Genomic DNA, 24,616 nt, shown 5'->3' on the forward strand with positions numbered 1-24,616 from the left:
GAAGGCTTGGGGAGGGGAGGGTCCACCTTTTTGTGCACATCTGGTCTGGTCCTTATGGCCCACAAGCACCTTGACCCACAGCTTTCAAACTGTGGGAGAGCACGCACACACGCACACAACAAAAAACCCACACCATAGCTGCCAAGTCCGGGTCGTAAAGATCCGGGATCGGCAGCGCGCGCATGACCGGAAGTTGCGTGACGCAACTTCCGGTGGCGCGTCGCCCTTCTATGGGCACCAGAAAATGGCGGCGCCAGCGCCGGAAGTCGCTTCCGCGCATGACCGGAAACACGTAAAAGCGACTTCCGGCGCCGCCGGCGCCATTTTCTGATGCCCATAGAAGGGCAAAGCGCCACCAGAAGTCGCGTCACGCAACTTCCGGTGATGCGCGGAAGCGACTTCCGGCGCCGGCGCCGCCATTTTCTGATACCCATAGAAGGGCAAAGCGGCACCAGAAAAATGGCCGCCGGGCAGAAGCCAATTTAAGGGACAATACCGGGATTTTTCACCAAACGGGAGACCGCCGGGAAACGGTAAGAAAAAAGGGGGTTTCCCGGCGGATACGGGATACTTGGCAGCTATGACCCACACAGTGATGGAGAAGGCAGGTGGCCCTCTAAGTGATAGACCCCCAGCTCCCATCATGGCCAATAGGTTCACTATTCCCACACCCTACGGCATTTTTTGCCCTTGCAGCAGAATTAAAGCACCACTGCCCCTCCCCAGGCTACCAAAGCAGATCTGAAGTTGCCAAGAAGCATGGCCCAAGGGGTGTGTGTGTGTGCACACCTGTGCACTTCTGCATCCTTCCTGAGCTGGCTTTGGAAGGTGAGCAAAAGGCATTGTCCGCATTCTAGTGCCCTCCCTTGTCATGGCCACGGTAGGAGAGTCCCATTCTACATATCCCAGAAAAGTGGGGCAGATATGTGTTTACTGAAGGCAGAGTAAGTTCAGAAGGTGGCACCCCGTTTAAAAGTTTGAGAAACACTGCCTTAAACCAACTTTGCTCTAGGATGGTACTCTTTGACCTTCATGCTCAGCCACGCATTGTTTGACCCACTTAATTTTTTACTTTCTCTTCGTATGGAGCGGGACGGTTGTGGTGACCTGCCTTGGATGAGGTGATGGCAAGAGTACTAGGTTCTGACATAGCTGATTCTAAGATCATGGTAGGGAAGCATCAGCCACTGTAGCCCAACCCCTAGGGGACTGGGGCCACCACCTCCCAAGCCATGACTTGAACCTCTTGCATGGTGACAACCCTTCTCGATTTGGTAAACAGCACGAGAGACTCCCAGCCACATAGGACTCTGGGGGCTCCCTAGCAAACACTGCCTTAATCAGCTGCTACAGGGACTTCAAGGCAGCTTGAAAAGGGGGGAAGGAAGCACTGCGAAGTGGGGAGGCCCAACGACTGCCAGGTTGCAGATGCTGCTGCTTGTTGCAGCCAAGGCCAGAGAGGGGCAGCAAGGTCCTTGGCCTCACTCCCACTCCCCACAGCTTTTCCGAAGAGCGACATAACCAGGATCCTGGTGGCAGAAGCAGAAAATCAGGTGGTGCTGGGAGAAAGCGAGTGTAAAATGAGGGAGTTGGGATAGGCGCCACCTGAGATTCCAGCACTGTAACTCCCCCCAACCCATGTCTGTGTCAGAAACATGAATGTTTAACATGGTAAATTATTGCATTAAAGAGAAGAAAAAAAGCCTTTTCTTTCCCCGCCTCTTTTGCTTCAAGCCCCATTATTTCTGGTGTGGCAGGACTGGCAGCAAAGGAAGAAAGGAGGTGGGGAATGGGCAGGAAGCCGCAGTGGAGGGGGCCCAGACAGCAGCAACAGCACCACCACCACACACACACACATTCTGCATAATATACACACTTTATTATGAACTGGTATGTATACAGACTTTCTATACACACATTCCCTATAGAATAAAAATGTACATGTGTATACATGGCCATATAAATATAGAGCTGTAGAAATTCTGGGGGTGCCTGGCGTCTTGCTGGAGCTCTCGTCCCACCCAGGCCGAGTACCGCTGTTGTCCTCTTTGCACCCATGGTCATTTCAGACTGGGACAGAAGGGGCAAGCGTCGTTGGTGTTGGTCTGAGCCCAGAACTTGATGCACTGGAGGAAGAGGACAAAGCCTGCCGTTTCACAACCGCCTCCCCTGGGGTAAGGGGTGGGGGCTAGAAGCGGTGTTTGCACAGCGGGCAAAACCGCACAGGGTCTTTTCCCATCAGCAGCAGCTATAGAAAATGCCAGCTACCACCTACTAATCCGGACCTAGCTGGATTCTCAGGGTTTACCCCTCTACCAGCAACCAGGTTAAGGGTCCTTGAAACCAGCGCTTGAGAGCTGCAAGGCGGAACAGACTCTGATCTTGAAATTCCCTACCCCACCTACTAAGACCCTAGGAAGCTGCTTCCCCTAGGAGGGAGAGGGCCTTCACTCCATTTGGCTCATGGTGGGGAAACTCCTGAGTAACAGCGGCAGCAGCTCTTTATAGCGACTAGAGCAGGCATAGGCAATCTTGGCTCTCCAGATGTTTTGGAACTACAACTCTCATGATCCCTGACCACTGGCCCTGTTAGCTAGGGATCATGGGAGTTGTAGTTCCAAAACATCTGGAGAGCCAAGGTTGCCTATGCCTGGACTAGAGCTTGAATGTGTGATAGCCTTACAATTTGCTCCGCCGCAGCCAGGTGACGGAACCCCATGGTGTGAGTCCTTCCCTGGATGGATGCCGTGTTGGGCATACCCCACAGGCTGCCTGTCTCTAGGGCACTTCTGAGCACCCACCTCCTTGTGCAGCACATGGGAACAAGCCATGGGGTGGAGCTCGCTAGGCTGGACCAGTTTCTGGCACATCAGACACAGTTTGCAGGCCGCAGGAACCTGGTGGGCACAGAGAAAAGAGAGTGGCAACGAGGCTATGGGGTGGCAAGTTAATGGGGGTGGCTTTGACCAGCGGGCAGGGAGGGTGTCCTCTACAACCTCCCTGTCTTTCCCTGCCCCCTTTTGCCAGGCCCAGTTCAGAAAGGCCAGGGAGGTGAGGACATGTTGATGTCTTACCTGGGGTGGTGTCCCGCTGTAGGAGACCTGAGCCGAGGGCAAGAACATGGGGTTGGTCATCTGCGGCAGAGGAGCAGGGAACATCGGGGAATGGATCCGGCCAAGAGGCTGCAGTAGCAGAGAGAGCCGGGAAGGTGGTGGTGGTTTAGCATCAGGTGCCCCTTGGCCCAAGCCATTTCCCCCACCTCGAGGGTCCCAGCCCCTTCTTTCCCCCTTGTTTACCTGGGTCCCGACAGCTGCCACCCGCTCCTGCTGCTCAACCAGCTTGGCAGCCACCAGCTGGTTCAACTCCTCCATGGTCAGCCCAGCCAGAGTCCTTCGTGCGGCTTTGATCTGCTGCAGGATGTTGGTCAGCTGAGCCCTGGAGAGAGCAGGAGAGAGTATGCACTTGGTCAGTTATTACAATGGGGAGGTGGATGCTGCCCGCCAGAGGAGGTGGGGTTATCAATATGTTCTCTCATACAATCTGATGAGAGAGGGAGGGGTTTCCCTAAAGCAAGCCTGATCTTGGGGAGCAGCCCCTCCACCCCAAGTTCAGGCACCAAACCTCAGCCTCAAACCAAGTAGCAGCAGCAATCCAACGACCCCTTTTTCGCAGAACAACTGGAACAGGGCACAGCAAAGTTTGCTCCCTGCAATTCGCCTTGCAGCTGAGGGTTTGGGGTCAACTGTGGCCTCTTCCCCCACATGCTCTTTATATGAAGGCTAAGAAACCACCCATAACAACCCTTCGACTCCCCCAGGCAGCGCCTCTTCCATGGATCAGGCAGCCTAAGCTGGCAACAGGGCTGCTCCAGAATGTAATGCACCTCTCGCCACTGGATAGCTCAGATGGTTAGAGAATGGTGCTGATAATACCATGGTCACAGGTTCAATCCCCACATGGGACAGTTGGCATAACAGATGATCCTCAGGCTCCCTTTCCAACTCTGCCATTCTATCATTTAGACAATGCCCCTACCCTACCCTCACTCCCCCAGGCTACTGCTTGCAAGCTCAGCTCTGCAGCAACCACCCAGGCTGCCATTGCCACCTGCCCCAGGGCTGCGAAGAGAACCCTCTGTGTTTCGCAGCTCCCTAGACAAGCGCTGCAGGTGAGCCAAGCAAGGTGAATCCCCAGCAGCTCCTGTTTCTCAAGACAGCTCTGACAGGCCAAGGAGCTCAACTCACTTGTTACACTGGGGAAATCGTGTCAGCAGTTTTTCCAGGAACTTCTCAAGCTTGTCCACGGGAGGCGGAGGGGGTCTCTGGAATTCTGGCGCCGCTTTGACTCCGCCCAGACCCGGCGGGGGAGGGAGCGAGGCGGTGGCAGGCGTGACGCGAGGACCTGCCAGGGAGCTGAGGATGGGGCTGTTCCTGCCCTGAGAAGCAGCGGGCAGAGGGGGCGAGGGCTGGCTGGGCCTGGAGATGGTTGGGTTGAGGAGCGGGAAGGAGAGCACCCGGGGGTCAGCGCTGGGCATGACCATGGGCATGGGGACTGTCCCAATGGGGAAGGGCAAACGCGGGGCAAGGGAGGAGTTGGGCTGGAACGCTGGTAGGAGGAAGTCTGTCTGAGAGGAAGAAAAAGAAAGAGGAAGGGTGCCCGTTAGCTCAGAGTGACCACTTGCCAGCTCCCTCTTTTGAAGCAGGTTTTTCTTCTGAGGTCACAGGGACTCCCTAGCACAGCTTAGGAGCTGCAGCTGGGCCAGGCAGAATAAAGAGCTGCTTTGCAACATCATTGCCTTTCCGTCTTCAGGTTCAGTTGTGCATGCCTGCCTCCACCCGCAAAAATTCTGCGCCTGGACTTGGGAGAGGAGGGAAAGTGCTCACCTCCAGGGGTGGTGGGGGCAGGGGGGGCGTGGGGATCTGTGGGAGGCTGCTCAGCTTGGCCCCGTTCCGTACCAGCTGGATATGGTCGTTGTACTGGTCCTAAGAGATGAAACGCACATATTCAAAACAAAATTTAAAAAGAAGTATCAGAGTTGTTATTATCAGAATTAATTTATTCGCCTTTTAAACCACCGCCTCAAGGTGAACTATAGCCCTGTTTAGGGAAGTTTTTAATGGTTGATGTTTTATCACATTATTATTATTTTATTATTAATACAGTCATACCTCGGTTTAAGTATGCTTCGGTTTGAGTACTTTCAGTTTTAGTACTCTGTGGACCCGTCTGGAACGGATTAATCCACTTTCCATTACTTTCAATGGGAAAGTTCGCTTCAGGTTAAGTACGCTTCAGTTTAAGTACTTCGCAGACCGCCTAGAATGGATTAGTCCACTTTCCATTACTTTCAATGGGAAAGTTCGCTTCAGGTTAAGTACGCTTCAGGTTAAGTACAGACTTCCGGAACCAATTGTGTACTTAAACCGAGGTACCACTGTATTCTGTTGGGAGCCGCCCAGAGTGGCTGGGAAACCCAGCCAAATGGGTGGGGTATAAATAAATTATTATTATTATTAGGTTGTTTAAAACAGCTAAAACAGAAATAGAACAACTACACTTAAACGATATTAAAACCCTAAGAAGGGGACATGAAAAGGCAGAGCCTGAAAATTATCAGGGATAAAAACAAAAAAACAATACAAGCTGCAAAGAAGAATGGAAGATTTGAATTACAGTGGTACCTCCGTTTACGAACTTAATTCGTTCCTGAGGTCTGTTCTTATGCCAAAACCATTCTTAACATGAGGCATTTTTACTGATGGGGCCTCCCGCTGCTGCCGCGCCGCTGGGGTGCGACTTCCGCTCGCATCCCGGGGCAAAGTTCACAACTAAGGTTAGCAGAGCTCGTTATCCGAAGCATTCGTAAGGAGGATGGTACATAACCCAAGGTTCCACTGTATTATAACCTCACTTGAGATAATTTTCTTTTATCTATATACAGGAGTTGATAAAGGGACAGCTGAAGGACAAGGAATTTGCTAAGAAAAGAGATAAAGTTGTAAAATAAGCAGCATGTTAAAGGGGATAAATTGGAATATATCTGAGAGAGTGGGAAAGCAGGGTTTGTTTGTTTGTTTTTTAAAAAAACTGTATTAAATTAATTTTAATTCAGTGTTGATGTGTTATAAATTTGAAAACGAATAAAAACTAAGTGGCAAAAAAAAAGTAGAGACCCACTTATCCAACTGGGAAAGTCTGTTGGAAGAAAAAAATGTCTTCAGCTGTTTCCGGAAAGTGCAGATAATGGGATTCTGCTGTATCTCGAAGATTCTGTATCTTGCAGAATCCGAGAAGCGGGAGCCTTTTGCACTTACACGGACGCTCTCCTTGGTCATTCGTATCCTGTTCAGCCTCGTCTCCCACTCCTGCTTTGGCCGGATGGTCTCCAGCGTTGGGGGGGCTGACCTGCCCGGACAGAACAGCAACAAAAGAGCTTCAGCAAGGAAGAGGCCCGGAAGAAGGGAGGAGAAGCACACACCGCTCCCTCTCTGCCCAACTCCACTGAGCCTCTGAGCCAGGGAAGCCTCTTCTAACCCTGAGATTCTGTGTGAGGTGCTGCATACATTCAGGTCACAGACGGGCATGTGTGATGTCACAGGACAGGTAGCAGCCTCCAGCACTGCAAAGGTACAACCTGGCTCCTACTCGAAGGGAAAGAACCATGGAGGAAAACTCCTCAACATCTGAGCTGCTCCCACTCCCAGGGCCAAGTGCCCACCGAAAGAGAACCTGCTGTGAGGCTTCCTGAAAAGGATTCCAGGGCAGAGGCAGTTGTTGTCATCACCAGAGGAGGAGCCCCTGGGCACCTCCTTGTGGTTTTTCATAGGGGAGAGTAGCAAAGGAGAGCTGGAGACCCTCCTCTCTTGGGTCCTGCTAGAAAAAGATGGTGAGGTACCAGAATGGAGAGTGCAAGCATCCCAATTTCCTCTCACCACCCGGTCAACCTACGAACCTCCACTGTGTTGCCTCTCCCTCTGCTAAGTCCCGGCCATGTACTCACTTGAGGTAGGTGAGGTGGAGCTCAGCTTCTTTCTCTGCCTCTTCCAGCTTCAGCACCAGCAGCTCCTTTCGGCTCTCCAGGGACAGGATCTATGCAAGAACAGAGGGTCAGGCAGGAGAAGCACTCAGTCACTTGGATCACGGCTCTCTGGGACTCCCCAACCACAGTCCTGCAAGAAGCCCCTTCTCAGGCAGAAGCCGCTGCTCAGTGACTTCCAAGGCACAGCATGCAGAGCCAAGCAACAGTGATGCTCTGCTCTCCTTTGGGCCTTGTGGCTCACATGGAATATGCTGTTTTCGTTGTAGGCACCCAGAGGGTGCTCAGCCTCAAAGAGGGCTGCAGGGTGCCTACCTACCTCTGCTTTCCAAGCCCGCTCTGTCTCCTCCAGAATCGACCGGTTGATCTCATCCTGCTGGTTCTTCAGCTTGTCCAGCTCCACCTCCCACACCTCCCTGGGGAGCAAAGAAAAGTGCTCCAATTTAGGGTCCAGGAAGTGGAACTGCCCCTTACTCCAGGATATTCCTGTCTCACTAAACAGAACCCTCATTGGCGAGCCTCCAATCTGGCTGTGCACACATCCCAGAGGACAACGCAGATTAGTTAACCCTCCTCGCATCATCTTTTGGACATCCATTTGTAGCCATAAACAAAGGTCCCCCCCCCCTAACCCTTGCAAACCATGCTTGCGGGCAGAAACTATAACCCAGGTTAACAACAATTCCAGATTGTCTGAACATGGAGTACATGAGAAGCTAAGAGCCTGGCTCCACAATTCACGATGGGGTGGAAGATTCGCAGGCTATGAAGGAGAGTTGCTCACAAATTCATTGACAGCTGCATGAAATATTACAACTAGGAAGTGGAAGGGGCAAGGGCAATATAAAATGGAAGAATGGTATAAAGAGGTGTGGGATATAGCTATCAATGATAAATTAACATGTGCCATTAAGGCAAGATGGGGAATATGCAGGAGAAATTATTTTGAGGAGATATGGAGGGTGTTTGTAGAATTTATACTGTTAAAACGAAAAGGGGTCGAACCATCGCAAGAGGTGTTGAAATTTTGGGAGGTTGGATAGTTACAATGGAATGGTCTCGGTGGTGGGGTGCACATTATTTATTTATTTATTTATTTATTTATTATTACTGTTTTATCGTGTTTTTAATATTCTGTTGGGAGCCGTCCAGAGTGGCTGGGGATACCCAGCCAGATGGGCGGGATATCAATAATAAATTGTTATTACAGTACTGTATTACTTTGTAAAAAATTTTTTGAAAAATTTAAGGAGCCTGGCTCCTGGATCAGACCAAAAAGAGGGTGTATCAAGTCTAACATCCTGTTCTCAATGTGGCCAGCCAGATGCCCAAAGGCAGGACCCCACCTGCAGTTCCCAGCCACTCATATTCAGAGGCCCACTGCCTCCTAAGAGTGCAGGGAGAACACAGCCTTATCTTCCACAGGTTTGTCTAAACCTCTTTTAAAGCCATCTGACTTGGTGGCCATCTTGCAAGAGCTACTTCTATTGTTTTAATTATGTGCTGGGCTCCTCCGACTTGTGGCATTCTGTGAGAGGGACAAACCATTTCTCTCCATCCCTTTTCTCCACACCCACGTATCATTTTATGTAATAGTTTGATGCCGACATCAAACTGGCACAAGAGAGGGGAACTGAAAAGTTCTCCCCACAAGTGGGAACAGACGCTCTCATGTGAACCACAGTCTCCTGGTAAGACCGCCAAGAGAGAGAGAGATGCGAAGGAGGGCAAAGCACAGCAAAAACATTCTTAAGAAAAGGAAGAGGCCTACTTCTCCTCAGACTGCTCAGCAATAAGGGAAACGATCTTGTTCTCCTTCTCCTCTTGCTCTTTCAGCAGCCTGTATGGAAAGAGAAACGGGACATGCCAAGTTAATTCGTTGCCCTAGGAAGGGATGGGAGAACCTCTGGCTCTCCGGATGTGGCTGGACTGCAGCTCCCATCATCCCTGAGCCTTAGCCATGTGGGCTGAAGCAGACGGAAGGTGAAGTCTGTTAGGGTCCCCATGCCTGGCCCATAGGGAGCTGCATTTACATCCACAGAGACCAAGGCTGGGTGGAGGAACCAAGTCAAGACTCAGCCACACTCACATCCAGCAAGGCCGATCTCTATTATCATTGCTGTCATTGTTGCTATTATTTCCACGTTCATTCCAAAGTGTTTTACCGAAAACAATAGAAGCAGCTAAAAACATTTAGGAAAACAACAAAAAGGTGAGAGTCAAAAATGATACATGACGGCAGAGACTTCGTCACCAGGCTGGGAAAGCTTGAGAGAACAGAAACGTTGCTTCGCAACTGTGCTTCCAGTTCCAACTGGAGAACAGTTGGGCCAATGGGATCTCCCGGAAACCATGGCTGAGCACCAGGCAGCCTGCAGGGTGCATTGGGTCAGCTGAAGTTGCTGAGCAAAAGCAGACTTGGTGAGAAGGTGCAGATCAAAAGGACCCCTCCCCACAAACCTGGCCAACCTGACACAGACTTCCTCCTGTTTTGGATTCTGACCCAACCTTCAGAGCGGCCCAAGCATTGCTGTCTCTAACTCTCATAAATACCTCCTGCCTTTCTCATAGAGCTTCTCAATTTCTGCCTTCAGATCCTGCTCCTTCTGCAAAAACTCCTTTTTTTCCTTCTCCATCTTCTTCTTGGTCTCTTCCCGCTTAACAGTCACGTCCTGAATGGCCTTCAGAATCTCCTAGAGGAATGGGGACAATATAGCCGGCATTTATATTGGGCTTTCAGAGCTCAAAAGGCTTCACATTGGTTATATGCCTTCAGCATCACTATGTTACCAGGGTGGCTAACAAATTCAGATAAAATCTAAAAAGTGGTGTTGAAAATACTCAAAATAAAACACATAAACCCAACTACTACAGCAGCAGCAGCCATCCAATGAAAAAGAAGTACAAAACTTCTACAAGTTCTTAAAAAAAAAAACTCCTGTAATCATCACCACCCCCATATTCCAGAAGAGGCTGGGCAGTGTTTTGCCTAGGACCACCTAGCAAGTTCATAACCAAGATCTGAACTCATGGCATCCTGAATTACAGCACACACTCTTAGCTGGTGCGCTACACCATGACACTACCTAGAATGTTAAAAAATTATCTTTAAAAATCTAGGAACATAGAAAGTTGCTTTATCCCAAGAAAGACCATTGCTCCATCTATTGCAGTATCGTTAATGTTGACTGCCGTAGTGGTTCTCCAGAATTTCAGATAGGAGACTTTACCAGCTGGGCTTTATGCATGCCCCACCATGGAGCTATGCCCTACCCTGCATGCAAAATACACGTTTTGAAGTCAGGAAAGTGGCAGAGTGCTATCAAAGGTACAAGAAAGCTCTGGACCAGAAAATATTGGGGTCAGATTCATTGCAACTTTCAGCGCATTCCTAGTCTTCCTCCCGCTTCTGTTAACGTGGTTGCCTTGGTCGACCACAGGAGGCCTAATCAATGCTTTTCCCCAAAGCCAATCACCCTCCAAATGGCTCTCTAAAAACAGAGAGAGAGAGACACCCTTGGCTGTTTCTCCCAATTGACCAACAATGTCCAAAGTGGGAAGGAACAGAGAGCTCTCCATAACAGTCCACTCACTACAGCAGAATTCACATCCCGTTGCACAAGTGGACCTTCGCCCTGTAATAAAATGGTTTTATTACTTGTCATTTGCTGTTGGGGCTCCTTCGGGAGGAAAGGTGGGACAGAAATTTAAGAAGCAAATTCCACCAAGGTTTTCTTTCCACTCCATCTTGAACCCACCAAGCTAAGGAAGTCCACCACCTATGACTCTCCCATGCAAGGCCATATCTTCATACTTCCCACTGTTAACACCACTCGCATAGCAAGAAGTGGCCCTGCTGCACACAGAAGGTCCCACGCTCGGTCTTTGGTACCTCCTCTGTGATGGCAGAGGCAGCAGTAGCTGCCGCCAGAAGCTGGAGGCAGGACTTTGCTCTGCCTGAGTTGAAGGAGAGCCACTGTCAGCCACAGCAGGAAGCCCTACTGGGCCAGGGAGATCAACAGCCTGACCTGGTACAAGGCGGCAGCTTCCTGCCTTCTGTGGTTCTGTCCAACACTAGAGACAGGCAGCCTCCCCTTGGCTTAGCTGCCGTGGAAAGAGGGAAGGAAGAAGCTGCTCTGGTTACCTGGTGGTTCTTCATTTCTTCTTCCCTTCGCTGCTGGAGCTGCTTCAGCTGCACTTGGAGCTGATTCTCCACCTGCCTCTGCTTATCTAGCACTTCCTGGTAACGCTCCTTCAGCAAAGCCCTCTCGGACATCATTTTATCCTGCCAGGGTGCAAAGAAGAAAGAAGTGAAAAGAGGGACCCCTTTCTCCATCTTCACAATTACACCACCCATTGGAGTAACTTTTTCTCCCTAGACAGATAACGAAGAGGTGGTAACCTGGAAATTGGGGGGGGGAGGGGAGGAGTCTGTCCTGTTCTGAACCAGCAAGCTTTCCATTTCCATGAATAACACGTTGCCAGGCCAACTTCCGCCTTGCCAAACATAATCATCTTTGGCGATCACTCATAGCCGAGTAAGATTGTCTTCCATGAACATGGTCTTAACAGTGAGTCCGTAAATGACTGTGGAGGCCAATTCTGGAGCCACACGTCTTTCCACAGTTGGGACATAGGTTTCTGGGCAGGAGTTGATCACGGTGAGGGTTTGCCAAGCGTGCCTTCCTCTTAGCGTGTTTCTCCCTTTCGTCCTGAGTTCAAGCGTCTTCAAAGTATATGACACCTTTGGTAAGGGCTGTTCTCCAACTAGAGCGCTCGCAGGCCAGTGTTTCTCAATTGTTGGTGTTTATACTACATTTTTTTTTTAGATTTGCCTTGAGGGAGTCTTTAAACCTCTTTTGTTGACCACAAGCATTATGCTTTCCATTTTTAAGTTCGGAAAAGAGTAGTTGCTTTGGAAGACGATAATCAGGCATCTGAACAACATGACCAGTCCAACGAAGTTGATGTTGAAGAATCATTGCTTCGACACATGGTCTTTGCTTCTTCCAGTACACTGGCATTAGTTTGCCTATCTTCCAAAATGATGTGTAAATTTTTTTGGAGACACTGTTGATGAAATATTTTGAGGAGTTGGAGATGGGATTTATAAGTGGTCCACGTTTCACAGGTATACAGTAAGGTTGGTGGTACAATAGCTTTGTAAACAAGCATTCTGGTTCCCCCGCGAATGTCCCGGTCCTCAAACACTCTGCTCTTCAATTGGGAGAAAGGTGTAGTCACAGAGGACCTCGGCAGCTACGGGGGAGTTGTTAAGGAGATGCTGGTAATGTTCTTTTCAGTGCAATGCAATATCTTCTTTCTCTTTTAGAAGTCTGGCACCATCTGTTGAGCGTAGGGGACATATGCCATTATTTAATGGTCCATAGATGGTCTTTGGGCTTTAAGGAAACTCTGTGCATCACGAGTATCGGGTAAGTGCTGGACCTCTTGAGCTTTTTTCTTATCCACCAGGTGTTCTTTAGTTCTCTGGTTCTTCTGTGAACCTCAGCCTCAGTGTTGGCATAGGTGTTTTTCTTAGTGGTACAGTTTCTACCTTCCCAAACATATGAGGTGGGTCAACATACAGGTGCCACAGTTGGGCACAGATTCAAGGAAAACATCTACAGCAAACATGTCACTTATCTCTATGCCTCCAAATTACCCAAGCACAGAGCTGGGGTTGTCCTCATCTATCCTTGGGACTACTGGGCTAAAGGAGCAGTTAGGGAAGCAACCTGAACTATGAAGAGAAGAGAGAGAAACTCTTCAACACAGAAAGAACAGATCTACCATCTGAACGAGGAGAGGTGACCCCCTTGCCCCCCCCAGCACCAAGTCATCTTTTCCCCTTGAAGTGCACAGAATCCCCAAAAGGAGATTAATCCTTTTGTGTCTGACAGAGCTTTATTTCGAAGCAAATAGGTACATACGTAGATTCAGGTAGGTAGCCGTGTTGGTCTGACACAGTTGAAATAAATAAATAAAATTAAAAAATTGTCCGGTAGCACCTTAGAGACCAAAATCAGTTGGTCTCTAAGGTGCTACAGGTACATATGTCATTTTATTAGTATGCTGCCTTTCCGGTGTTCAAACTGTGCTCAAGGCAGCTTACAACACACACAAAACACACACATGCAACGTAACAAAAGTAGTCCATACCATGACATCCAACTCCCAAGAGACTGTGATCTACAGTGGACGCTCGGGTTGCGAACGTGATCCGTGCGGGAGGCACATTCGCAACCCGCAGTGCCGCATCTGCGCATGCGCGGGTTGCCATTTGGCACTTCTGTGCATGTGCCAAGTGCGATTTAGTGGTTTTGTGCATGCACCGAAACCTGGAAGTAACCCATTCTGGCACTTCCGGGTGCGGCGCGGTGCACAACCCGAAAACATGCAACCTGAAGCATCTGTAACCTGAGGTATGACTGTACTCCCGGGGAGAAAAATAACAGTGATCTACCTGTTTTTTTTTGGGGGGGGGTTCAGAGTAGTTGAGCCTTTTTTAGGGGGGGCAGGTCAAAGTTAATGAGCTTTTTTTAAACAGTGAGTGTGAAGAATTATAATTATAATTATATAATTATAATTATATAATTATATATTATATAATTATAATTATAATAAATCGCTCACCAGCAACACAGCCGCTAACAGCCGCTAACAGACAACAAACGGGGGAGAGGGGCAGAGACATGGTTCTAAACAACGCGAGTGATAAGGATCCCGCAATCAACCTGATCATTCGTGGATCAATTTGTCGGTTGCGGTCGACCGGTTGGACACCCGTCGTATACAATAAATTAAACATAAAAATACGCAACCAAACTGAACGATTTCCACATAAATCACAAGGAAACCTATAATAAATAAAATGAACTCTGCTAGATAAAGGCTGCACTTCTCGTTTTAGGCTAGCTTCAGCACAGACATTCACAGACACCCCCCCCCCCCGCTCTGTGCTCCATCCAGGCACACAGGATTCATTATCTGTATTCAAGGACACATTTCAGCCAGGGACAAAACACTTGTGGGTGGTGCAATTGGGGAGGGTGTGTGGCCTGGGGATCAGCTAGAGAGTTCTGGAGGGCCACGTAGGGCTCAGCCCTGCAATGGGCTCTCCTTACACAGCAGCGCCTGACCGCTATGAAGGCAGAAGTCATCAGGGATTGAGTCAGAAGCCCCACCCCACCCCACCCCGCTCTGAGCAGGAAGATCTGAGGCTGCCTTCCTGCACACTTTCTTATTGGAGGAAAGGGGGAGCTACCCGTGCAGAAGACAGCACAGCTTACCAGGCTCTTTTCAATATCCTGATCAGTGTTCACTTCCAAGTCAGCTGTTCTGAAGTCGGTCTGCAAAGGGAGGAGAAAGTCCAGCCTGTCAAATATGTCATGAGATGCATTTTGTGATGCTCTTTTGGATGTTACAGTGACAAGAAGCTCTGGTGAAGTCGCTTTGTGGGGCTGTTAGTCGACAGGGCCCAGGCTCAGCGTGCAAGGCCATGCCTCCCCTTTCACTTGATTACCAAAGCTAATCTAAACAGAAATGCTGTTTCAGAGGTTGGAGGGGTTATGCACAGCTTCAGATACAGGCTGAGCCACTAAGTGGGTCCTCTTTCTGTTTAACCCTGCTGCGAAGGACTAGAAACCTGCAAAGCCCTTTGCCTCCATTTGCAAGACTTACACTTTGCAAGACTACTTTCCTTGGTAAGAGGCATTTTGGTCAGTAATGTAGTTAAACACTTTGAAGTACAGGAGCAAAACATGGCGGTCCCCCATAACTACACCCTGAGCGAAGAGTCACTCCACCCACTTGTGGCCCCCAGCAACTGGCAATCAGAGGCACGCTGCCTACAGCAGTGGAGACAGAACAGAGCCATCGTGCCTAATTCTTTTCAAGCCGTCCAAGTTGATGGGCATCACTACATCTTGTGGGAGCAAATTCCATAGTTTTAACTATGCACTACATTGGTGTCTCCCAAACTTGGGTCTCCAGCTGTTGTTGCACTACAACTCCCATCATCCTTGACCACTGGTCCTGCTACCTAGGGATGATGGGAGTTGTAGTTCAACCGGTGGTCAGGGATGATGGGAAATGTAGTCCCAAAACAGCTGGAGACCCAAGTTTGAGAAACATTGCTACTTTCTGTCTGTCTTCAGTTTTCCAACATTCAGCTGCACTGGTTACCCTCAGGGTTCTAGTAAGTCACTCTACCATGTTTCTCATATTATAAGACACGTCTTATATTTATTTTTTCCTCAAAAAAACACACTATGGCTTATTTTCAAGGGATGTCTTATTTTTTTCCTCCTCCTCCTGCCGCAGCCGGCATTGCTGCTGCACCTATCACTATGTCTTATTTTCGGGGTATGACTTATATTCCTTGAATGCTTAAAAATCCTGCTATGGCTTATTTTATGGGTATGTCTTAAAATATGAGAAACAGGGTACCCCTTTTCCCGCATCATCATGTGTAATTTTATGCACCTCTATTATACTCTCTCTCTCTCTCTCTCACACACACACGACTAAGCCTGAAATGTTTGGTTGCCATTTTCTAAGAACTCTCAGCTGTGTAACCCCCAAAAGCAACGGGTGTACAGTGTAACAACCTATTAGGATCAGCTGACAGTCAAAGAAGGGATGTTTATAGAATAAATTGCAAAGCTTATTAAGCTTGAACTAAAGCTCGTCAGCCAGCAGAAATGCAACCTTTAGCCTTTTAAATAGAATTGCCAAGAAGTATTGCCATTTAAACTGCCACCATGAGGAACCCTACCATAGAAAAGGTAAAAGTATATCCAGCTGCTTCTTGGTTATTTCTCCCATTCTCCAACTTCCTCTATGCTAATCGATCAAAAACAATACGAAAACCTGAAGGTATCCATATCATCTCATTCACTTGCCAAAGCAAGGAGGGCCTACCAATGACCTTGGTGCCCCCGCTGTGAAAAAAAGTCCCATGCACCCTCCCCACTATGCCAATTTCAGTGTATGGTAAGACTCTCTATCAGACAGGAGTCTCTCCAAAGCACCCCACCTCCCGCAGCCTCCCCAAATGAGTACTTGACCTGCACTGCAATGTTCTGGGAGGGCTTTTGGAATACGCCTTCTTGGTCTTGGTCTTCCTCACTTGGAGATACTGCCAAGGGCGTGTCTTCCAGATCTGGGCACCCATTCTGCCGCCTGTCATGCTGCAAGATCAAAGATCCCAGCTCATCCTTGGAGCAGTTCAGGACGTCACTGGTCTGGTCCATGGAGCAGTCTGCCTGTGTAAGCGGTGAAGCCATTGGTAGACTTTCCCCAGACAGAGGTGGTCTCTTTTCTCCAACGGCATTGTCCAAATCAGGCAAAGGCAGCTCCTCACTTGAGGGCAGCGAGGCAGCCTCAGTAAGGGGGCCAGGCAAAAGCTCTTCTGATGTCTCTTGGTCCTGGGCAACTGGCAAGGGTGAGTCATTCTCCGGTTCCCCAAAATCCTTTTCTGCTTCTTCCAAGTGATCACCTTCCCAGCTCTCGCTAGTTTTCAGGTGGGTGTGATTGGTGGTGGCAGCCAGTGGTAGGCAATCGTCTTCGTGAATGGAAAGGTCACTTATGCTGTCCCAGAGAACAAAAAGAGAGAACAATCAATGCCCACTGTAAATTTCACCCAAGTGTGCAACAAAGAGCGCTCAGTTACTCCACCTCACACACACAGTTACCAGGAAAGGGGAAGAACTTGCAAGCTACCTGCTCAGGTGCCCTTGCAAAGAGACGAATGGCTAAGAGCTTTTGTCGAGAAAGTCTTCCAAATGTGACAAAGGAATGCTCAGAAAGCAATTTAAAAAAACCATACATACAAATAAGAGAAGAGTGGAAGTGTTTCAGAGACTATCTTAAGAGGCTACAATATTCAATTTAACCTGCAAATAGGAGTTAACATACGAGCATCAGATAAAACATCAAATAAAGGAAGATTTGAGAGGGAAATGGGTGGAATATCAGGATATGCAGCCGATCAAGGTTTGCTTAGAATGCTACGGAGAGATGGACTGGGAAGTCCTAGGAAAAGGGATAAATGATGGATATCATTTTATGTGTGTATAAAAGTTGAAAAAATAAATTAAAAAAGAGATGCATTCAAAAGCTAATACAGATGAGGCAGTAACACTGGTGCCACAATTGTAATTTTTTTAATGTTTAAAAAAAGAAAGGGGAAAAAACACCATACATGTCATTTATAAGTGACTCCCATGATTGTTCACTCCTGACTTCACACCTTCAGTCAAATACTGACAACAACAACAACAACAACAACAACAACAACAACAACAACAACACCTTTTGAGTGTTCCAAGTGTTTCACATACATTATCTTAGCTGTGCATTTAAGTACTTGCCTGGTGGCTGCAAGAGACAATGAGGGGGTGGTGTAGGAGGGGCTGAGCATTAACCATTAACATCACCTCTCTTAGAGATCTAAGGAGTCAGGCTTAAATGCCAGGTAGGGCTGGGGAAGAGGCCCACCTGAGAGCACTGGAGAGCCACTGCCGGTCAGAGAACACGATACTAAGAAATGAACCAAAATCTTTTGCAACTTTGGAGGGTGGGGTTGGTTTGTCTATCTTGCACGGTGCTTTGGAGGCACTCAGAAGCAAACACCAGAAATTCTTGCTCCTTCTGAATGCCTCCCAGAACAGCATGCTACACAATTAATAGCCACATGGCAAGGATAGCCATCTGTTAGCTCACTGTATACCCCAAGTTCCTAGCAAAGGAGTTCCTGGAGCCACATCTCGCTTTGCAATTGTAGCCTGCACAGCCTCTTAACCAAATCCCTAAATCAGAGGCAGAAAGGAAAGAGCGCGGATGCGGAAAAGTCAAGCCACCGCCAGAATGAGACTGACCACACCTTAACAACAAAGAAGGAGAGGCATCAGGATGCTCAGCACCGGACAGACAGCAAGAGAGGATCAAAGCCACTGAAAAGGGTCTCTGACACTCCCTCAAAGCAAACAGCTAGGCTGTAGCACCACTCCTCTCTATAGACACAGCAGGTACCCAAACGAGAGGGAACTCATATCCTGCTTCCTTGAATACCACCACCCTGTAACCTCCTTACTGGAGGAGTCATTTGGGCTCTATTCTATTGGGCCATTGCTGTTCTTCCAGAGGATTCTGGACTCCCACCTGCCAAGCAACATTTAGTGTGTCCAGCTTACCTGAGAGGCAAACTGGCAAATCCTTTGGGAAGCTCAGAGTCGCATGGGGCAGGCTGGCTGGCAGGAACACTTTCGCTCTCCTCCACCTCTTCTTCCTCCTCCTCCTCCTCCTCTTCATCATCTTTGGTTTGCTCAGAGGCCATCGCTCTCTCTGCAAGCAGAGAATCCAACAGTCACAGCTGCACTTGGGACCTCAACTCACTCTGGGGTTGTCTTCCTATGGCCAGTTGGCAGCAGGTTCCTATTGCAGAGATACAGAACCAGTGTGGGTGTTACAGAGTGGGGCTAGAGCAGGCACCCCAAAACTCGGCCCTCCAGATGTTTTGGGACTACAACTCCCATCATCCCTGACCACTGGTCCTGTTAGTTAGGGTTGATGGGAGTTGTAGTCCCAAAACATCTGGAGGGCCGAGTTTGGGTATGCCTGGGCTAGAGGCAGCAGCAAGGGAAAGGCATCTACCACCACCACAAGAACAACCAACACGATACGGCAGCCAACAACCTTGGGGTACAGCAGTACAGGAGGCTGATCTCACTGCAGAACCTCTGGATTGCTCGAGAGATCCGGGTGTCAAACTCACAACACGCCTGACAGGATTTACAGGTGACTAGTTGCCTGTGTGGGCTCCCTGCTCCTTAACCAGGTTCCATCACACACAAAGAGAGGGGAGGTTCCTGGACCTGTTCCTTGCATAGCAGAGGGATGTGCTTGCAAAACTCTTCCCTTGGCAACTGGGTGCAGGGACTTTGCTGCTGCTTCTGGCTCTATTTTTACCCAACCTGTCAGCCCAACAGCCACCAGTAAAGGCCACTTGGGCCTCCAAATCCCAACGGGTCTGGGGTGCATCTAACTGAGTGCAATATTTGGCAAGCAGCGGTCCAGAGGATCAGGAGGCATCCCCCCCAAGTCTAATCGAATTTAAGCCCCGAAGGGAGCACAGCGAGAGCTTCCTTTGCAGCCCAGGTTGAGAAGACCAGCTTGGGGGGGGGGCTATCAATTCAGGTTACCAAAGCCAGCTCTACCGACAAAAGATCCGGATGCAAAATACTAAGGAGAGGAGGAAAGAAAAAACCTTTCAGAATATCACTTTCCTGGGGATGCGGGAGGGTAGGGCCGGGGAGACCTAAACCCACCCACCCCCAATAGGTGCCAACTCCCTGGGGCCCTGGGTGCCCGAACACCCACACAATTCCCAATGAAAGGGCCGGGCACTCGCAAATTTCGGTGCCAGGGCCATGCACTCTGCATGGCACCCACGGCCCCGGGCACCCACGGTCGCGGGGCTAAGTTGGCACTCCTGCACCCCCCCCCATCTGCAAAAATGCTCCATGTTATGTGGGGAGACGAGAAGGCCAGTTGCCAGGGGTTGGGGGGACCTTTTCCGAGACTTGCCGTGCTCCGCGCTGCCTCTGGTGTCCGCTGCGACTCGGGCCTCGCCTGGGACGCTCAACTGGCTCGCTCGGGGGGAGCCGGATGCGGCGGCGGCCCGGGACGAAGCGCGGCCTGGTGGCGGCAGTGGTCTCCTTCCCCTTCCCCCCCTCCTTCCGCCCCGCCGAGGAAGCGCGACCAAGAGGGAGGCCTGGCAGGCGCCTCTGCGCACAGCTCCCCCTGCCGCCCCGGAGGGAAGGAGGGAGCCCCCGAACCACCGGAGCGCTGGAAGGAGGTGGGGTGGGTGGGTGGGTGGGTAGGGTAGGCAGAAAAAGCAAGCACCCCACCGCCCGCAATGCACCCCCCACCCCCAGGGACAAGAGCACTCCTGCAGAGCCAGCCACCAAACACACCACCGCCCCAAAATAACTTCAACTAGGGGGGCACCTGCCCGCCACCATCGCACGCTTCCCCCTATCCCCGCTGAGCCCCGGAACCTCCTTGCCCGGTGTTAGAAGCAAAGGTGAGGAAACCGAGCGTGTGCAGAGCGCCGACTTCCTTCCCCGCTGCCGCGGCGCTCAGTAAAAGCAACCGGGGCGAGGGTGAGACGGGGACCCCCTCTCCGCACAGATCTTGCAGGTGGCCCTGGAGAAAAAGCGCCGCTCGGTCCCCAGGAAGGGCCGCCGGAGACGCTGACCGACCGCCGCGCTTCGTTCGATGCCATTTGGGAGCGTCAGCCTGACTCTTGCATCTCCAACCACTCGCACTTACCGCGCCGTCAGCAAATTCCCTCTCTACCCTCCAGAAAGCGGCGACACTCGGTGGGTGGCTGGGTCGCTGCCCGGGACGCGACCCCTCTCTCGCGCGCCCTGGAGAGGCTTGGGGCGCAGCCCCTGCAGCCCACCTACCCGCCCTCCGGCTTCGGGGACGGGCGCAGCCAGGAGGGAGGGCCGACGGGGCGGGCTCCGGACGTGACGCGCCCGGCCGTGGCGCCGCCTTGGCCGCCCCCGCCGGATCCGACCTCGCTGGCTGCCGCTGCCTTTGCGCGGAACCGGGCAAGTAGCAGCAGCAGCAGCAGCAGCAGAAGAAGCCGGGCTGGCAGCTGCGTCCCGGGGAGCGAGGCCGTTGCCGCCGCCTGCGCCCGGACCCATGCGCCCCGCTCCGCCTCCTCTGAGGTAGGTGCAGCAGCTGCTCGGGATCGTTCGGAGCGGCTTGCTTGTCTCCGCGCCCGGTCCTCGCTTGAGCCGATCCTGGCGGGCCCAGTACGATACCCGCGCCGCAGCTCCGGTCGGGGACCGTCCGACTCCCGGGACGCGCCCAGGCCGTCGGCTAGCAGCAGCCCCGGGGAGAGACCGGGGTGCCGCCAATGTTGCTGGGTGGGCCACACCCCCAGCACTTGCCCCCCGGGGGCGCTGCGCTTTGTGACCGATGCTTGTAAGACTCCCTCCGACCGCCACCTCGAGGGGGCCGGCTATACGTAGTAGAAATAGGGCAGCATCCAGAAATTCCCGCCTCGACTTCGGCGGAGAAGAAGCTGGAGTGCTGCAGCCAGCCTTGCCCCCGCCACTACATGCAAGATTCACCCCTGCTGTCTCCGCTGCCCTTCCCAGGTTTCCTCCTGCTCCTTCCCGCTGGGACCGGCTGACCGGCTTCCCCATTGTTAGTGCCTGTTTGTGAAAGGAAGCCAACCCGGTGCCAAAGGAGCAGGCCCGTCCCAGGACTTCCTTGTTGGGCTGCCGCTGCCACCTTTGGTTCTTCTTGCAGGGCTGGCACAAGGGAGCTTTCCTTCTGCCAACCAGTCACTGGCAATCTTGGTGGGCAGGTGCAGCTCCAGGTGAGGGCAAGAGGTGGAGATGAAAAGCACCAGTGTTTGGAGCTACAGCAAAACCCAGAAGTTGGCATCTGGTTTTGATGCCTTGAGTCTTTTGAATGAACTTTGACTAGACACTAGCCAGGACAAAACCCTTGGGTCAGTTGAGGTGACCAATTTCTGGGTACCCCTCTCCAAAGAGATAACAGCTCCTAGGAACCAAATGCAACAGACTATGAGTTGTCATCTTCCGGCTGTAATAACACAAATTAATGTTCTTTCGACTTTGGAAGCATTTGAACTTTGGTACTGTATAGACTTCTGACCTCATCTGAATGGATCACCTTGGTAATGCTCGCAAGTTTCAAACAGAGATAAGGTATATAAAATGCGGCCTCTGTGGCCTTGTTTTGCTGCAAGAAGCCTTCAAATTAAGTAATAGAAATCTGAAAGGTATCTATTGGGGGCAGGGCACTCACTTGGCAGCATCGTCAGTCTCTCATATTAGTCGAGTTAATAGTTGTTACTCCAGTTGATCCTTTCTTCACAACAGCATGTAAGACAGCATCCCAAAAGTTGTGTCCACTTTCAAAACAGGGCACTTGCCAGATGAACCAGCCATGACTTATTTTTCTTCTTGGATAAATAAAAGCCAGCAGACTCATCATTTCTGGAGTAGCAGCAGCAGCAGCCTCCTGAACATAACATCCACTCAGGTGCATTTTCTCCCAGGCTGTTGTCCGTAAAGTAATAAAGAGGAATTCTCCCTCACCTCCCTGCTGCTGAATTGGAGCAGGAAGGGGTTAAGAAACAGTATTGCAGAAATTGAAGTCAGACAGTGTGTGAGAGAAAGAAGATCGGCTGATGAAACATTAACTCGCCTGACCTCCTTTGCAGCCCAGGAGTCAGAAATGCTCTCCTTTAGTAACCATTCTGCCGGTGGAAAGGTGAGATTCCCTAGCTTGCCTGCTGTCTCTGCCCCCATCCCCCCACCCCTCGCTAAGGTACTAATACCAAACACGAAATCCGTTTCAGTTTCTACAGGGAGTGCAAAAGAGGGTGTTTCTGCTTTCTGCACTCAAGGTAAATGGGTTTCAGCAGGGGTTTGGGGCAAAGTGAGTCCCTCTATTCTTGCTGGGGTTGGAGGCAAGCCAGGCATAGGGGAAAGCAGGGGGGCATGTTCTGACGTTGCCCTTGCCCTTGCAGTTCGCCTGTCGGATGCCGCCCTGGAGGGGGACGGAGCCATCATGGAGAGCGATGATGGAAGCCGCACTGCATGTCCACATGTGCCTTTGGCTGATCCCGGCCTGGATCCCTTTGCTGTTGCCAAATGGATTTGCCTGGGGAGCAAAAGTGCCTCGTGGGGCCGAGCCCTGCCAGGCAGCCCACTGCCGCGGGGAGCTGACGTGGGCAGTGCATTTGACGGTGCCAGAGGGATCCCCTTCCTCTGAGGAGGAGCTGGACTGGCGGGCAGAAGAACTGGCCAAGGAGGCCGGCCTCGTGAACATTGGCCGGATCGGGGAGCTCAGAGGCCACTACCTCTTTGGCTACCAGCTGGCAAGCCCAGCGGGCCTCGGCCTGGAGGCCATCCAGCGGTCAGCGGAGGCGGTCTTTGCACAGCATGACAGCGTGAGGTGGCACGCCGAGCAGCGGTTTCTGAAACGCTCCAAGCGCAGCTTGCACTTTAACGACCCCAAGTTTCCGCAGCAGTGGCACTTGGTGAGTGGGGCCCCTGGCTTTGTGGGAGGGACAAAAAGACAGCTTTGGGGGGCAAGTCCAGCTGATGCCCAGGAACTCTGGGTGGGGCAGAGGAGGAGGCAGGTGCTGCTGCCCACTTCCAAGGGCCTCCTTCCCCTGTAACCCTCTAGGCCAGGGGTCAGCAAACTTTTTCAGCAGGGGGCCGGTCCACAGTTGTTCAGACCTTGTGGGGGACCAGACTACTGTATATTTTTTGGGGGGGAAATGAATGAATTCCAATGCCCCGCAAATAACCCATAGATGCATTTTAAATAAATTTAATAATCATAATATTTTTTTATTTATACCCCGCCCTTCCCGGTTCAGAAACCTGCGGTTCAGGGCGGCTAACAACAAATTTAAAACACTTAATTGCAATACAACATAAAAGCAGCATAAAATACAGTATAAAAGCATGAATAACAACAAAATTCAAAGTTCAAAAATCAATTTGGGGGAAATCCATCCAATAAACATTAGATAGTCAGCAGGGCCAGCTGGCTAAATTAGACCTACTTGGGCCAGCAAGGAGGCCAGGGGAGAATTTAAATAAAAGGACACATTCTACTCATGTAAAAACACTCTGATTCCTGGACTGTCTGCGGGCCGGATTTAGAAGGCGATTGGGCCTGATCCGTCCCTCGGGCCTTAGTTTGCTTACCCATGCTCTAGGCCAGGCTTCCTCACCCTCGGCCCTCCAGTTTTGAGACTACAATTCCCATCATCCCTGACCACTGGTCCTGCTAGCTAGGGATCATGGGAGTTGTAGGCCAAAATCATCTGGAGGACCGAGGTTGAGGAAGCCTGCTCTAGGCAATGTTAAACTACAACTCCCATCAGCCCCTGGACAAGGTAGATGGGAGTTGTGGTCCAACAGCATCCATAGCTGCCAAGTACCCCGTTTTCCCCGGGAAACCCCCGTTTTTACTTACCTTTTCCCGGTGGTCTCCCGTATCACTTCGTCTCCCGTTTTTCTCCGTTAATTTCTCCTGCCGGCAGCCATTTTTTCTTTCCGATTTGCCCTTTCTATGGGCACCAAAAATGGCCGCTGCCGGCTTCAAAAGTCGCATCTACGCATGTCCGGAAGTGCATAGACACGACTTCCGGTGTCGTCGTCGGCCATTTTTGGTGCCCATAGAAGGGCGGAGCGTCACACGGCTGCCGGTCCTGGATTCTGCAGTCTGGGACTTGGAAGGTAAGCAGCATCTGGAGGTGCTCTTCAGGCTCTCCAGCTATCCCATTGCAGGGAAGCGGTGCCAGCTTGCCCCCGCAAGCACGGGTGCCTGGGGCCATGTGACGTCATGTGTGCTGGGGCCATGTGTGCTACGTTGCCACAACCCCAGCGTGCTGTTGTCACTTGAGCATGTGTCATGGCACGGTGATGTAGTGCATACACAGGGGCTTAGCGATGGAGAACACATGCGCCCTGTACATTTGCGGCTGCGCCACGCTTTATGAGTGCCTGC

At 51.0% G+C, this 24,616-nt stretch overlaps 2 protein-coding genes across 6 annotated transcripts in view; one reads left to right on the top strand and one right to left on the bottom strand.

Moving 5' to 3' along the window:
* Nucleotides 1-1,857: 1,857 nt before the first annotated feature.
* Nucleotides 1,858-20,532, bottom strand: RNF214 (ring finger protein 214). Of its 4 annotated transcripts, none has more exons than XM_035139280.3 (16): nt 20,375-20,532; nt 18,235-18,385; nt 16,108-16,630; nt 14,329-14,388; nt 11,181-11,321; nt 9,590-9,729; nt 8,808-8,876; nt 7,356-7,452; nt 7,001-7,089; nt 6,315-6,405; nt 4,884-4,982; nt 4,245-4,624; nt 3,297-3,435; nt 3,075-3,182; nt 2,802-2,897; nt 1,858-2,126 (listed from the first exon to the last, which is right to left on the bottom strand). In XM_035139280.3, the coding sequence occupies exons 2-16, from the start codon at nt 18,375-18,377 to the stop codon at nt 2,061-2,063; spliced, it is 2,241 nt and encodes a 746-aa protein (XP_034995171.1). In that variant the 5' UTR covers nt 18,378-18,385; nt 20,375-20,532; the 3' UTR covers nt 1,858-2,060. The 4 variants fall into 4 exon arrangements, with proteins under 4 accessions (XP_034995171.1, XP_034995170.1, XP_088514390.1 ...); XM_035139279.3 differs by having other exon boundaries at nt 18,235-18,475; XM_088658264.1 differs by having other exon boundaries at nt 19,628-20,532.
* Nucleotides 20,533-20,621: 89 nt separating this feature from the next.
* PCSK7 (proprotein convertase subtilisin/kexin type 7) overlaps nt 20,622-24,616 on the top strand; it is a 38,155-nt gene continuing 34,160 nt past the window's right edge. Inside the window, exons 1-2 of one of the 2 annotated variants that reach the window (XM_088658263.1) lie at nt 20,622-20,778; nt 22,620-23,132. In XM_088658263.1, coding sequence (XP_088514389.1) covers nt 22,632-23,132 — 501 coding nt within the window. In that variant the 5' untranslated portion in view covers nt 20,622-20,778; nt 22,620-22,631. The remainder of the gene's footprint in view (nt 20,779-22,619; nt 23,133-24,616) is intronic. The other variant, XM_035140182.3, reaches the window with a different exon arrangement.

The sequence above is a fragment of the Zootoca vivipara genome, chromosome 14 (assembly GCF_965207765.1).
Source record: "Zootoca vivipara chromosome 14, rZooViv2.hap1.1, whole genome shotgun sequence".
Taxonomy (NCBI): Eukaryota; Metazoa; Chordata; class Lepidosauria; order Squamata; family Lacertidae; genus Zootoca; species Zootoca vivipara.

Bases quoted from the DNA above. Each gene is read 5' to 3' on its own strand.
- RNF214 (XM_035139280.3), bottom strand. From the start codon at position 18,377: ATGGCCTCTGAGCAAACCAAAGATGATGAAGAGGAGGAGGAGGAGGAG. The intron at 7,090-7,355 runs GTAGGTAGGCAC...GTTCTTGCATAG, and splicing joins AGCGGGCTTGGAAAGCAGAG to ATCCTGTCCCTGGAGAGCCG. The intron at 4,983-6,314 runs GTAAGTGCAAAA...TTCATCTCTTAG, and splicing joins TGACCAAGGAGAGCGTCCGT to GACCAGTACAACGACCATAT.